The 14,975-nt window shown below is 39.4% G+C and overlaps 1 protein-coding gene across 1 annotated transcript in view; it reads right to left on the bottom strand.

The window, feature by feature from the left end:
* MRPS28 (mitochondrial ribosomal protein S28) overlaps window positions 1-14,975 on the bottom strand; it is a 103,336-nt gene that overhangs the window by 80,734 nt on the left and 7,627 nt on the right. Inside the window, exon 2 of the mRNA XM_005689121.3 lies at window positions 8,218-8,399. Coding sequence (XP_005689178.1) covers window positions 8,218-8,399 — 182 coding nt within the window. The remainder of the gene's footprint in view (window positions 1-8,217; window positions 8,400-14,975) is intronic.

Below are 14,975 nucleotides of genomic sequence, written 5' to 3'. Positions count from 1 at the left end.
TACTTTAAATCTCTGTAAGCCTTTATTTCTTCAGTGCTTTTTAATAAGGATTCTAACAGTATCTATTTTAGTATCTACTTAATAAAAAGATGTTTAAAAAAATACATGCAAATCTCTCAGCAAAGTGCCTGGCACAGAGTGTTCAACAAATGTTAGTTATTATTGCTTGTATTATTAACCACAAATGACAAAGGACATGTTGAAATTCTGGGTTCCTGAAAGTCTCTAGATGTAATCAAGTGGCAATTTAAATTAATATGAAATTCCACAAACTAAAACAGGATTCACAATTTCTATTAAGATAATTTAATTTTTCTAAAATCTACTTTTAAGTCAATAGAACTACAGCCTGAAGCAATTGTACAAGTGCAGCCTTGACTTTTTCTCCTTGTTGTCATAATAGGATATTAACTTCAAAGCTTTTGTGGGAACACTTAATTGCTTGCATTCCTTAACAAGTAGCCACCATAGGAGTTTCCAGATACACTTTTAACCTTTACAGTCCTGAGAAAGTATATAAGGCAAACTTACGAGACATTTAAATTTACACAGTCTCTGGGTTGATACAGCTGCACATATGTGAATAAGCCACAAAAAGTAAATGAATTTTGTACATCAATCAAAATAGAATCCAATAGAAAAAAAATCAAAATAAAAGAACACTGCTATACCATATACCTGAGCGAAGGTGGGTGGGAAACTATAATGTTATTCATTAAAAAATTTTTTTATTGTGGTATAATTGACATTTGCTATAATATTAGTTTCAGGGGTACAATGTAATGATTCACTATTTCTGTATATTGTGAAAACGTCTCCACAAGTCTAGTTAACATCCATCACCATAAACAGTAACAAATGTAACTTTTTGTGATGAGAACTTTTAGGATCTACTCTCTAAACAACTTTCAAATATGCAACACAGTATTATTAACTGTAGTAACCATGTGGTGCATTTTATCTCCATGACTTATTTATTTTATAACTGGAAATTTGTATCTTTTGACCACTTTCACCATTTTACCCACCCTGCAACCTCTGACAACCACCAATCCATTCTCTGTATCTTCGAGCCCCATCCCCTTTTTTTTTGTCTAATGTTATTCAGAGTCAGCATTACATGTGTTTCATGAACTCAGATCATTCCTAAGCTATTTTTATAATTTACATATATTCTTGCTGCTGCTGCTGCTAAGTCGCTTCAGTCGTGTCTGACTCTGTGCGACCCCATAGATGGCAGCCCAACAGGCTCCCCTATCCCTGGGATTCTCCTGGCAAGAACACTGGAATGGGTTGCCGTTTCCTTCTCCAATGCATGAAAGTGAAAAGTGAAAGTGAAGTTGCTCAGTCCTGTCCGACTTATAGCAACCCCATGGACTGCAGGCCACCAGGCTCCTCCATCCATGGGATTTTCCAGGCAAGAGTACTGGAGTGGGGTGCCATTGCCTTCTCCAACATATATTCTTAACCATTTCCTAAAAAATAATCGGAGCTCTGTTGAGAAAACCTAATAGAATGATTTTCAATAACCACTCTATTTAAAAACAAGCCTACTTTTTAACTGTGAACCAAGTCCTCTGAAATAAAAAAAAAGCTACTTAATTTAAATTCTTATTTGCTCTTTCCCCCTACCAATATACCTTGAAAAGTTTAGTTTTTGAAACATTCAGTATCCATTCCACTCTTTATGTGACCCTATACATCACACAACCTGAAATAGAAACAAAGACTGGAAAATTACCTTGTTTATTCCACCTCAGTGTCAAACAAAAGTACAAATAGTATTCAGTGCATGTGCTAGTTACCTTAGAACTGCCAATCATGCTTGTTTTGAAACCTTTTGATTTTCAGAGCTGTCAATCTTATGTGTTGTAAGAGAGAAGTGAGTGTAGAAATAATGCTTTAAGAGATGCAATCTTCATGAAACATGAATAAATCAATGGACCTTACTCATAAAATTGAATTTTAGGATTTGACAGAAAGGTATACAATTCTCACAAAAAAATCAAAATATAAATTAATGAAATAAAAACACTTAGAGAATAAGGCTCTTTAACTAAAAATGTAAGCATGGTTCAGCCATAATGATTGATATTTCAGTAAAAAAGAGGAATGTTCTTTAACTGATACTAATCTGTAGTATTATAACCATTGAGTGGGAAAGGGAGAATCAAACTAATCTAAATCTGGACATTAAAAAAATTTTTTTTGAAGCAGGCAAAAGTATCAACATAATAAATTTCCATTCTCCACCTCCCCAATACAACTCAATTTTTTATTTACCTATTCATTCGTGTCTAAAATCAAACACCATCAGAAGCTTTGTCCTCTGAATTGCAAGCCACAATTAGTCACCAACACCTGTTTCTTCTATCTCCTAAATTACTAGTAAAAATCTCCTTTCCTGACCCCTAGACTTAATTCCTAGGAGAAGGCAATGGCACCCCACTCCAGTACTCTCGCCTGGAAAATCCCATGGACAGAGGAGCCTGATAGGCTGCAGTCCATGGGGTCGCTAAGAGTTGGACATGACTGAGCAACTTCACTTTCACTTTTCACTTCCATGCATTGGAGAAGGAAGTGGCAACCCACTCTAGTGTTCTTGCCTGGAGAATCCCAGGAATGGGGGAGCCTGATGGGCTGCCGTCCATGGGGTCGCACAGAGTTGGACATGACTGAAGTGACTTAGCAGCAGCAGCAGACTGAATTCACATTTTTGTTATTTCTTCCCAGAAGCTTCCTTACTGGACTCTCTAACCCTGGTTTCATTCTTCTAATACATACTCCACATCACAGCCAGAATGATCTCACTGAAACACAGTGTGGTCCCTATTACCTGTCAGGATATTTTAATATCTTTACCACTTTCAGAGTAAAGCCTCAATGTCTGAAAATGATACATAAACTCCTTGAGGACCTGGCTCCTGCCCATGTCCCTACTCTCCCAACTCACTTCTCCTAAACGTAAGCCAACTAAGCCACTTGAGTTCTCTCTCACTGAAAACTCTGGCAAGTACAGCTCCCTCTCATTTCCTGCACTTTGTGTCTCCTATCCCTCCTCTACAACTCAGTTCAACTGCTAGTTCCTCTGGGAAACTGTCTCTGCCACAAGCTGACTCCATCATGGATCCCCTCTTCTCCAGGCCGGTAGGGTACAGTAAACAAAACTTGACACGCTACTATCTGCATTGGTTTACATCTCTATCCCCCAGCTGAATCACAATCTCCCTGAACACTGGGACTGTCTTTCATCTGTACATTGCTAACATAAAAAACAAGAAGTGGTGCACAATAGCTGCTCATTAAATGTTTGCTGACTCAGTGAAAAATTATGCTATGGCCTATTTGTTTAAAAATAAGGTTAATAAAATCAGCAACTTAGTTCTTGAGATTAATAAAATGTATTATGGGTACATTCCAAGCCAACCAAACTAATCAATGCCATAAAGCAATACTTTGCACAAGGGCTTCTCTTGTGGCTCAACTGGTAAAGAATCTGCCTGCAATAAGGGAGACCTGGGTTCGATCCCTGGGTTGGGAAGATCCCCTAGAGAAGGGAAAGGCTACCCACTCCAGTATTCTGGACTGGAGAATTCCATGGCCTGTATAGTCCGTGGCATCGCAGAGTCGGACCTGACTGAGTGACTTTAGCTTCACTCACTGTAAGAACTGGCACCATCTCAAGTAGTATTTGAGATCCAATAATCACGTCCTATTTTCACTACTGTTCCCACTAGAGGTGTTAAAGTCTCAACCACGACAACTGCTCCTGTCCAGGACACTCAGTACCTTGATTGCAACAAACACTTTTCTGATATGTGACCATCCCTATCAAGGGCTTCAGTGAACACGTAGTCAACATAGCGGCAAGACCCTGACCTGGTTACAGGTCACTGATCAGGAAGTTAGTTATCTGGTGACATCAAGTCTCCACAGAACTCAGTGAGAATTAAGCAGGGGAGCTTAGGAGTGGTCAAGACACACATTGACGTTCGCATATTAAAGTACATACACTTTACTTACTTAAGAGGCTCTGAGGTCCTTACTCAAACTCTAGTTATCTTATTTTAAGCACAGTTTTGATGACTGATTTCCCAGGCATCAGAATATTAGAAGAAAATTAGGAAGTCTAAGAAAGCTAAAAATGCAGACACAAATACAAATAGAAAAAGAAACATGACACCCAAAGGTGAAACACAAAAACTACAAAACTGGACGGTTACATGGCTGACTAACAATAATTCTATATATTTAAGTTGTGATACAATACAGAAATTAATGTTCATAATTATGACCTTGGGTCATCAAAACAAAGACAAACAAGTTAAACAACTTTAGGTCTAATAAGGTTCAAGAAAACAAATGATACATTTTATAAAATGAATCAATTAAAAATTGTGTTATACACAAAGAGTCAACTTTCTACCCTTTGCAAAATAAACTTTTTTGAAATATGTCACTCCCAAATAACAAGAGGCATGCTGACTCTAAGCTACTTATCATTGTCAGACATTAACTAGTTTCTGTGAAATTAACTAGTTTCTGTGACTACAGGAGTCACCACAATCATGATTCACAACCATTCCAAAACAAAGCCTGGACCTGCTGGCCATTACATTATTGGTGGTAATACTACCCAAACACACTGTACCGTGGACACCATAACCCAGGATATTAGAACTGACTACCTACCAGTCTTTAACAGACCTCTATAGTGATTCACTACCATACTGCTTTTAAGGTCCCTGGTATAAAGCTAGTTCGTATGTCAGACTATTTTAAGGAAGTTTCTATTACACTTTAGTACTAATAGCTACATGCTGTAGGATTTAGAGAGCAGCACAGCAAAGTGAAAGAACATTCCTGAGTGATGGATACACACAACCCTAGGCTTTAATCTCTGCCTTGTTAATTACACCTGTGTGACTGCAGCACCTTGTTTATGCTCAGAGACTTACTTTCATTTGGGAAATGGGGATAATATCTTCTATTGCCTATGCTTCTTGTGTAGAACAAATCAGACAATGTACATAAGGTGCCAACATATGTTTTAAAAAGCCTGGCTGTCATGATTATCAGATACAGAAATGAAATGATCTTAATCCACACTAGGACAAATTTTGTGAAATTGTGTGCTGTATTAATAACAGATAAATGTTTAAAGAGAAAAGTGTTTTATATTTTTAAGTCACAGTAGAAGTCCCCTGACTCATAGATTGGTTCATGGAAAAGCAGGTCAAAGTGAGGAGGACTCCATAAAACAAGTATACACATAAACTGTAGAGATATTAACTTAGCAATTAATGCAAATATTCTGAGAGGGGGCCAGGCCTTCTTACTGAGGAGAGGTCCACTCACTGGAGCTCTGCACTGATCTCCTTAAATAAACAACATCTATACTGCAAAGTCAGGGATTGCCGGAGTCAGTCACTTTAAACTAACACAGGGACAGAAAGAACTGCCGCCCTCATCCCCATCTTTACAGTTTACTTAAACTAATTCAATAGCAATTTTATTTTTAAAAGATTGCTTTATGGTGCTTTTCTAAAACATTAAAATTAGCTTTCATAAGAACAAAGACCCTTTTGAAACTCCTATTTTATTAATTTATGTAATAATCAAATAAATTATTAAGCAATAATATAAATGGGTTTGGGAACAAACACAACTAGCTTTTGCTAAATATATACCTCAACTGAAAGAAGCAAAAATGCCCAGTTATGGTACAGAACTATTAGTTTCTAATTGTCTAATTCTAAGTGCTGATACCATCCTAAAGCAGATCAGTCCTGGGTGTTCATTGGAAGGACTGATGTTGAAGCTGAAACCCCAATACTTCGGCCACCTGATGTGAAGAGCTGACTCATGTGAAAAGACCCTGATGCTGGGAAAGATTGAGGGCAGGAGGAGAAGGGGACGACAGAGGATGAGATGGTTGGATGGCATCACCGACTCAATGGACATGGGTTAGGGTAGACTCCAGCAGTTGGTGATGGACAGGGAGGCCTGGCATGCTGCAGTTCATGGGTTCGCAAAGAGTCGGACATGACTGAGCGACTGAACTGAACTGAACTGAAGTGCTGTTATGGGTTAATGGGTTTTATAGAAGAAAATCTTGATTAAACTTAACAAGTCAGTTAATTCAATGATAACTGCCAAAAAAGTTAATGCCAGGGTCATTTTGATTTGCTATAATCTGACTTCTGATTCCAAGTCATAAATTGATGTTTAAAAAACAAAATGATTAAAACTTTTGAGGCTGGTACTGTAAGAGTTAGGTCCCAACCACACTGCCAAAATTTCTGAATGTAATTATAATATGTCTACTTTGCAACTCACTCAAAGTAGATCACACTATTTTTTATGCCTAAATACTATACTTTATATTCTAAATATTACTATTAATGCAATGTCTTTCTAGACTTAATTTTTCTTTGAAAAGTGTTTTTCGAACTTTTTTTGTATGATAGAAATACTCACCACCACTCCCCCCAACACCTTAAACGAGACATTACCAGAACTGTAGTATAAAAGCAGTGAAAGCAGAGCTGCTCTGAAATAGGACCTAACTGCCCCCTTTTCTCCCAGAGCAATCTCTGAAGCCTTTTTGCATAACTCTATCCGATTCAGTGGATATGAACCTGGGCAAACTCTGGGAGATGGTGAGGGTCAGGGAAGCCTGGCATGCTGCAGTCCATGGGGTCACAAAGAGTAGGACATGACTTGGCAACTGAACAACAACATGCTTCTTGGGACAAAAACGGAAAACTTGTTCTTTTAAACAACAATCAGAAATGAATATTAAAACAAAAAAAGCTATAGAACTTATTAAAAGGCTGTAATTTAGCTAATTAGAATATTCAGTTAACCAAAACAATTTGGGATCCTTATCAGTTATCACTTTTTTTTAAAAAGAAGCATTCTCGTGGCATTTTAAACATTTAGCAATAGAAGCAAGGGTCAAAGGTTTTCTCTGATTACTGTTATCTTCTACTCACTGAACATCTTGTCATCATATTACCTCTTCTTACTCATTTAATTACCAATTTTTAAAACTGATTTGTGCACTAGTTTATTATCTATCCTCCATTCTCCCAAGAGAGTAAGTTCCCCCAAATTCATGGAAGCAGAGAGCTAATCTGTCTTATTTATGAGCCCTTATAACAGTGCCTGCCAAACCGAAGGGATTCTAAACTCTTGGGTACTGTTAGCAAGCGCAACAGCAGATCATTTTTCATTAATAGAAAATAAATCAGTAATTTGCAAATGAAGTATTATTTCATGTAAAGAAATCCTTTCTTCTCCTCCCTGCAACTGATAAGCTTTACATCGTGCCACCATGGATGCCACCCAGATGAACTGGCTATCCTTATTGTTACAAGTTGACCTAATGTGAAGCCAGATCAGCAGGTATTAGCTTTATAAGAAGATGCATTTTATATAAGTCTGCTGAATTATGAATATTTTACCTGCTCAGCCAAATTTATTATAAACTGGCAAATGCCAGTGATATACATGTTTCTTTATATTTGTATATATTAAAAATTTATGGAAAAAATTCATTTCCATCTCGATGACTATCGTTTTCCAATCTCAGAGTTTTAGTTCTGCATCTCTGTTCCCTCTTTATATTCTATTCCCAGGTCTCCCACCTTAGTGGTTTTCATAAGGCATATTTATATTCACAATAATCTTTATCTACAAAGACTATAAACAGAATGAATTCTGTTCAAATAATAGGAAAAATGGTAATCCAGAGAGCAGATGCAAAACAGGAAGAAAAAAATATGAAAAAGAATCAGGATTTGGTACAATAAGAGAAAAGAACATAATGAAAGAGAAATCAGAGGTTTCTTTTGAAAGGCAGATGGAGACTGTGAAAAAGAAGAGGCCCAAACGTTACACATACAATGGGTTGAACAGCATGTATTACACCAAAGATGGTTTTAATTTTATGATGCGAAACGGTTTATTATCAGGATGGACATTCAAATCTTCCCCAAAACTGATCTCCGCTTTGAGAAGACATGAATTTAGCCTAACTTGACTAATATCACATGATGTGAACTTGGCCTACGTGGACTAACTAGCATGATAAAGAGAAATAATCCTATTTTCTATCTTTTCAAAAAATCACCACTTAAAGTCCAACAATACTTTTGAGATATCTCAACTTTTATGCATACTCTTAAAGCATCTGGAAACGATTCTACTTACTCTCCATCCACTTCCGGTCTTTTACATACACAATGAAACTTGCCGCCAAAATCTATATAAAGATCGTTCTCCACGATATGAAAGATTCGCCCAATGACTATTTTATCCTTTGCAGGTCCCATCTGTGTGAGAGGAGAATGTCTCAGCATAGACGCGAAGGATTCCACATTTTTCGGAGAGCCCTAAATATGAAGAGACATTGATACATATGTAATTCAATGCAAAGGTATAATATGGTAAGCACAGTAACAGCTTCCGTGCCCATGCAGCCACAACCTCTTGGCTTCTCTGGTTACTCGGATGGTAAAGAATCTGCCTGCATTGCAGGAGACCAGGGTTCGATCACTGGGTTGGGAAGATCCCCTGGAGAAGGGAATGGCAACCCACTCCAGTATTCTGGGAAATCTCATGGACAGAGGAGCCTGGAGCGGTTGCAAAGAGTTGGACACAACTGAGCAACTAACACATATACATACAGATTAATAGCTTACAGGGGAAGTTTTTAAAAGTCAATTTGCTATATATCTGTTTTGCAGCAATAATAAAAACACTGAAATAAAATCTTGCTTTAAAAAGTCAGGTACACTCTTCAGCTTCCTCCTCATTCTTTTCCTCCTTGAAGAGCCAGAGAAAAGCAGGCATCTGTGCTTGGGTGGAGATGTGGTGGCCCTGGGTGCAATCTGGAAGGTGAGCAGGTAAGAAGCGTCCTTAGACAAAGCCTCAGGCCTGGGGTGAGGAGGGGGTGAGGAAGTGAGTATGCACGGAGGGTATCCAAGAAGGTAACCGGCTTCATTCCTATATGCTGCGCTTAGTCACCCAGTCGTGTCTGACTCTTTGTGACCCCATGGACTGTAGCCCCCCAGACTCCTCTGTCCATGCAATTCTCCAGGCAAGAATACTGGAGTGGGTTGTCATGCTCTCCGCCAGGAGATCTTCCCAACCCTGGGATCGAACCCAGGTCTCCCTCATTGCAGGTGTTCTTTACTATCTGAGCCAGCAGGGAAGTCCTCATTCCTATATGACTATCTGCAAAAAAAAATACCTTTGAATACAGGTTAATGAAAGTGACTATAGTTTTAATACAAATTTAAATAAACATTAAGATAAAAATGATTATGGGTCATATAATTAGTAGTCTGAATTAGCAGTTCTTGTTACATAATATTTTTAAATGACCTGACTTTAATTTTAACATTTTAATGCTGTAATTTTCTTTTCCTAAAATAAAATTTTAAAGGAAAGATAGCTTTAACTGTTTTGTGTTACTCATTTCTAGAAGTTGTTTTACATACTGAATTTATTTGAAGTAGGGTTGCATATATAATACAGGGTGATTATTTCTTTTTATTTTAACTTACAAAAAATTTTTTTTCAAACACATGCTTTTTCAGAAATCCATGAGTACAGATTTGTGTGCCTTCTACTCATCTTTGGTGGAGAAGGCAATGGCAACCCACTCCAGTACTCTTGCCCAGAAAATCCCATGGATGGAGGAGCCTGGTAGGCTGCAGTCCATGGAGTCGCTAAGAGTCGGACACGACTGAGCAACTTCACTTTCACTTTTCACTTTCATGCATTGGAGAAGGAAATGGCAACCCACTCCAGTGTTCTTGCCTGGAGAATCCCCCGGGACAGGGGAGCCTGGTGGGCTGCCATCTATGGGGTCATACAGAGTTAGACACAACTGAAGCAACTTAGCAGCAGCACTCATCTTTGGGCTTCCCAGAGGCTCATTAGTAGAGAATTCGCCTGCCACTGCAGGAGACATAGGTTCAATCTCTGGGTAGGGAAGATCCCCTGGAAAAGGAAATGGCAACCCACTTCTTTCTTTTTCTTCATCTATTTTTTGGGGATGGAGGTATTACTTAAAATTTTTTAATATATAAAGCATATGTGCATTGATGAGTGGTCATTAAGCCATGTCCAATTCTTTGTGACCCAAAAGACTGTAGCCCACCAGGCTCCTCCGTCCATGGAGTTTTCCAGGCAAGACTACTGCAGTGGGTTGCCATTTTCTTCTCTAGGGGATCTTTTCGACCTAAGGATCGAACCCTCATCTCCTGTGTCTCTTGCAATGGCAGGGGGATCCTTTACCACTGAGCCACCTGGGAAGCCTATAAAGCATATGCATAAATTAATATGTATAAAACTATCATGCATATGAAGATATTTAATATACAGCTTGGAATCAGAGGAAGCACGAGATAGCAATGAGTGCAGGCACCTCATTTCACACATGAATACCGTATCTGCTACTCACAGCCATGTGACAGGCTGAAAAGTGATTTTAACTACAGGTTGCTTCAAAAGATGGAAAGTAGAAACATGACTAAAAATCTTAAAAGGAAGCAAACAGTAAAGCAGAATAACAAATATTCAGGAAACCTGGGCTCTATGAGTAACTCAGCCACTAAATAGCTAAAAATCTTGACTGTCACTTAACCTCTCTGGATCTGTCTTCTCACTTGTTAATGAAAAGGCTGGATACCTATCAAGTTTAGGAATAGGAATTCTTAAATATTCTACAATATTAAAATGGTTTTATAAAGTAATAAACTGTTGAAAGGGAAGACAAATCCTACCCAGCTCCCTCTTTTAACACAAACAGTAACAAAAATAATGAAATGGCATATGTACTTTACTTCCTATTAGTTAACAAGAAAAACATCTTTACATGTGTCTTCTCTGACAGGTAATTTAAAAATGACTTTCTTCTACTAACTGTGCTGCAACAACTTCAGTTTCTTCAACCTACCCAATAAATGCTATGCTCATAACAAAGTTCTTTTAGTAAAATTAATGAAGTAGTGGTTCAAGATGGCACAGTGGATCCTTAACATTTTTCTCTCCCTCCCTCTGAAATTCCATTCAGTGATGGTAAAGAAAGAAAGTGAAAGTCGCTCAGTTGTGTCTGACTCTTTGCGACCCCAAGGCTTCTCCAGGCCAGAATACTGGAGTGGGTAGCCGTTCTCTTCTCTAGGGGATCTTCCCAACCCAGGGATGAAACCCGGGTCTCCTGCATTGCAGGCACATTCTTCACCTGCTGAGCCCCCAGGGAAGCTCAAAAATAATTGAGCTATCCCGTCTCTAGCGGATCTTCTCAACCCAGGAATTGAACCAGGGTCTTCTGCATTGCAGGCAGATTCTTTATCAGCTGAGCTCCTAGGGAAGCGCAATGATGGTAAAAGAATGAACAAAAAAATTACAAACTGCCAATATTAAAGAGAACAGAATGGAGACAAAAAGTATGCAAGTAATTTAAGCAACTTTCTAGTGGACCAAAGTATGCAGAAGGATGATAACTAGTGAAGGAGAGTGAAGGAAACTGCAGCTAAAAATACACAGAAGGAAGAAGCTATGAAAATAAGTCAATTTATTCTGAAGAATTCCATAAAGGCACAGGACTCCATCATGACAGGAATTATAGAAAGCTGGAATGAGAAGCGAGGCTGAAAACAAGTGGAATAATTAAAAGAATATAGTCACGGAAGGCAATTTTCTGTCCAGCACAGAACATTTGACAGAAAGGCCAAGTGTACCACACCTAGAAATAAAAATAAGATGTTTATTGTCCTGGCAAAATAAATACAATATATTTTTTCTCTTCTCTAAAAAACATAATAATTAAACAAATGGTCTAGAGAAATAAGTCTGGAGGACTGATTATGCAGCAATAGGTAACTCAGTCCATCAGGAAAGAAAAGAATCAAAATGACAGCTGTCTGGCAAGGCATGAGCAGTTGGTAAGGCCTGGAGTAGGAGCACAGGCTCCTCAAGGCTCTGAGGTTGGACTGTGTGGCTCAAGTCCTGATGGTCCACTCACCTGCTCTGTGGCTGGGGCAATGCACTTAGACTCTCTGTGCTACTGTTCACTCACATATAAAAGGGGGTTAATAATTATGCCTATTTCACAGGGCTGTTATGAGGATTAAATAAATAAATAGCCACATGTAAAGCTCTCAAAATATGCCTCTGGTAGGACCATCACCCCCTAAAATGTAGCTTAAAAAAAAATTAATCAATTCATTATAGACCCAGCCATCACTGGGCCTTCCTAGGTGGCTCAGATGTTAAAAGAATCTGCCTGCAATGCAGGAGACCCAGGTTCGATCCCTGGGTTGGAAAGATCCCCTGGAGGAGGGCATGGCAACCCACTCCAGTATTCTTGCCTAGAGAACCCCACAGACAGAGGAACCTGACAGGCTACAGTTCAAGGGGTTGAAAAGAGTCGGACACAACTGAAGCAACTTAGCACTCATGCACAGGCAGAGATTCAGATATAATATATTAGCTTAAGTGGCTGGGAGAGGCTTTTAATAGCTTGCTTGGTGGACTTAATGAAACCTAGACCCAATGAAAGACTACACTAGATGAAGCTGAAATACCAGAACTTCCTTAGTATACCATTGAGAAAAGTACTCAAAGGCTAGAAGAGAATATAATGTTAGGATGGATTTATTATTTATGATCTGTTCACCACGTCTTATTATGGCCCCAGGAGGATCTATAAGATACGTACTTTACCAAGACTAAAAGAAACACCTTTGAGAAGGGAGTACCAGCATTTCTGAGAGCTGTGTGGTAGCTGCTCTCTGTAGGCCAGACTGACACCCTGAACTCAATGGGAAATAATGAGATCCTTTAGTGGCAGGAGTCAGGTCAGCACTTCTTAGCCAACAACATGATGGGCATGGTTATCATAATGCTGCAGAGCCTAACAACCTGTAGAGTTTTCTGATACTGGCTGGTTGGTTATGGTGTCCTTAGAAATAAAATAGATGGGAAAACTAATTCTAGAGAACAAATTGAATCACCACATATGAAACTCACAGCCCCTCAACCAATCCTTGAACCAATTCCCAGAAAACAAGCTTTTCGAATGAAGAGGAGGTCATGTCCCCTTCCAGAAGGATGCTGTTACCAAACCCGAAATCTGGACCACCAATCTTCCTTCCAGCTTTCCCAAAGGGGTCTGTGGCTATTTACCAGAACTGAGGGAGGAGAAATTAGCAGACTTTTCAGAGATAATCTGAACTGACACTAACTCTTCAAGAACAAATTCAGTGCCAGTCAGAACAAGGGCTTATGGAGATTGCGTGATAAATGGAGTTTTAGCTCAGATCTGTCTCATGAACCTGCTCTATGGTTATTCTCCCTAGAATGCACAACTGGAACATGTATAGTCAGCCACTGGCAGGATCTCCACACTGGTTCCTTGATCTGTGGAGTGAAGGCTACTAGAGTAGGAATGGCCAAGTGAGAACTTTCACTACCTACCAAAGTAAGTCAAAGGCAAAATACCACCTCCCTAGGGCACTGCAGCAGTCAGCACCTCTGTCAAGGACCTGGAAGATGCAGGGTGGTGACTCCTACCACATGCACATTCAACTTGCCTACGAGGCCCTGCAGAAAACAGACAGGTCTTCCGGAAGGACAATTTATTGTCATAAACTTAATCAAGGGGTAACTCCAATTCCAGCTGTTGTTCCAGATGTGATTTCATGGCTGGAGTCAATTAAAATATCCCTCAGCACCTGGCATGCAATAATTATCTAACAAATGCTTTCTTTTTCTAGACCTGTTAGTAAAGATGATATATCTCCAGGTTACATTAACTCTCTAGCTCTATGCCACAGTCTAGTTTACACAGACTCTGAAGGCCACTCCATTCCACAAGATAGTATGCTGCTCCATTACACACGCTGACTTGACCTGGAAGCAGGAAACTCCAACTACTCTCGACTCATGGTAAGACACCTCTATGCCAGAGGGTGGGAAATGAATCTCACAAAAATGCTGGGCTTTGGTTGAAATTCCCAGGGGGCCAGAGGTCTGGGCTATGTCGAGATATCCTTTCTTACCACAAAGAAGCTCAGTGCTTAATGGGTCTCTTTGATTTTTGCAGGCAACAAATACTTCATATGAACATGTATCTTCAATTCTTTTAACAAGTAACCCAAAAAGCTGCCAGTTTTGAGTGGGGCCCAGAACAAGATAAGACTCTGCAAAAGGTGTAGGTCATCAGGCAAGCTCTTCCACTACTTGAGTTTTATAACCTGGCAGACGTGATGCTTGCAGTACAGAGATGGACAATGAGTATTCTGAGGTCTCCATGAGTAGTGTATGCAGAACTAGAGTAGCCCTAAATGACAGCAGTAGAGGGCTCTGAGCAGGGCACTTGAGTGATTCTCTGCACAGACAGATGGCCTAAAGTGAGGACCAAAAATGATTTGTGTCAAGTGACTAATGATTGTGCTGGATGGTCAGAGATTTAGCAGAAACAGGATTGGGAAATATGTGACAAGAAGGTCTTCAAAAGAGATAGGAAGACAGATCTCTCTCAAACAGGCACAGAGTGAAAAAATAAATGAGTCACACGTGAGTAACTTCTTCAGCAGAGAAGAATCTTAATAATCAAGGGACAAGACAGCTAGTCATGTGGAGTCAGTCAACCTCTCTCCCTGACACTCTTGCCCACCTCCTCAGTGGGTTCAAGAACAAACTTGCCACGACAGCAGGGATATACTTCTGTCTTGGGGGTAGGAAGAGTATCTCAACATGGCCCAGACCACTGGCCAACTAGAAATTTTACCAGCTGCTAGGCCCCTGAATTTCTGTGGTATGGAACTTATACATAGATTCAGGAATACTGACTTCCACTCACCCTGTGAGTAGTGATCTGGCTACAGTCACTGCTAAATGACCAATCTACCATGGCAGAAACCAATACTAAGCTTCCAAGACAGTATGATTCCCTG

This window comes from Capra hircus, chromosome 14 (genome assembly GCF_001704415.2).
Source record: "Capra hircus breed San Clemente chromosome 14, ASM170441v1, whole genome shotgun sequence".
In the NCBI taxonomy this organism is placed as follows: domain Eukaryota; kingdom Metazoa; phylum Chordata; class Mammalia; order Artiodactyla; family Bovidae; genus Capra; species Capra hircus.
The sequence above is the reverse complement of the archived record's forward strand: the minus strand, read 5'-3'. Positions and strand labels throughout refer to the sequence as shown.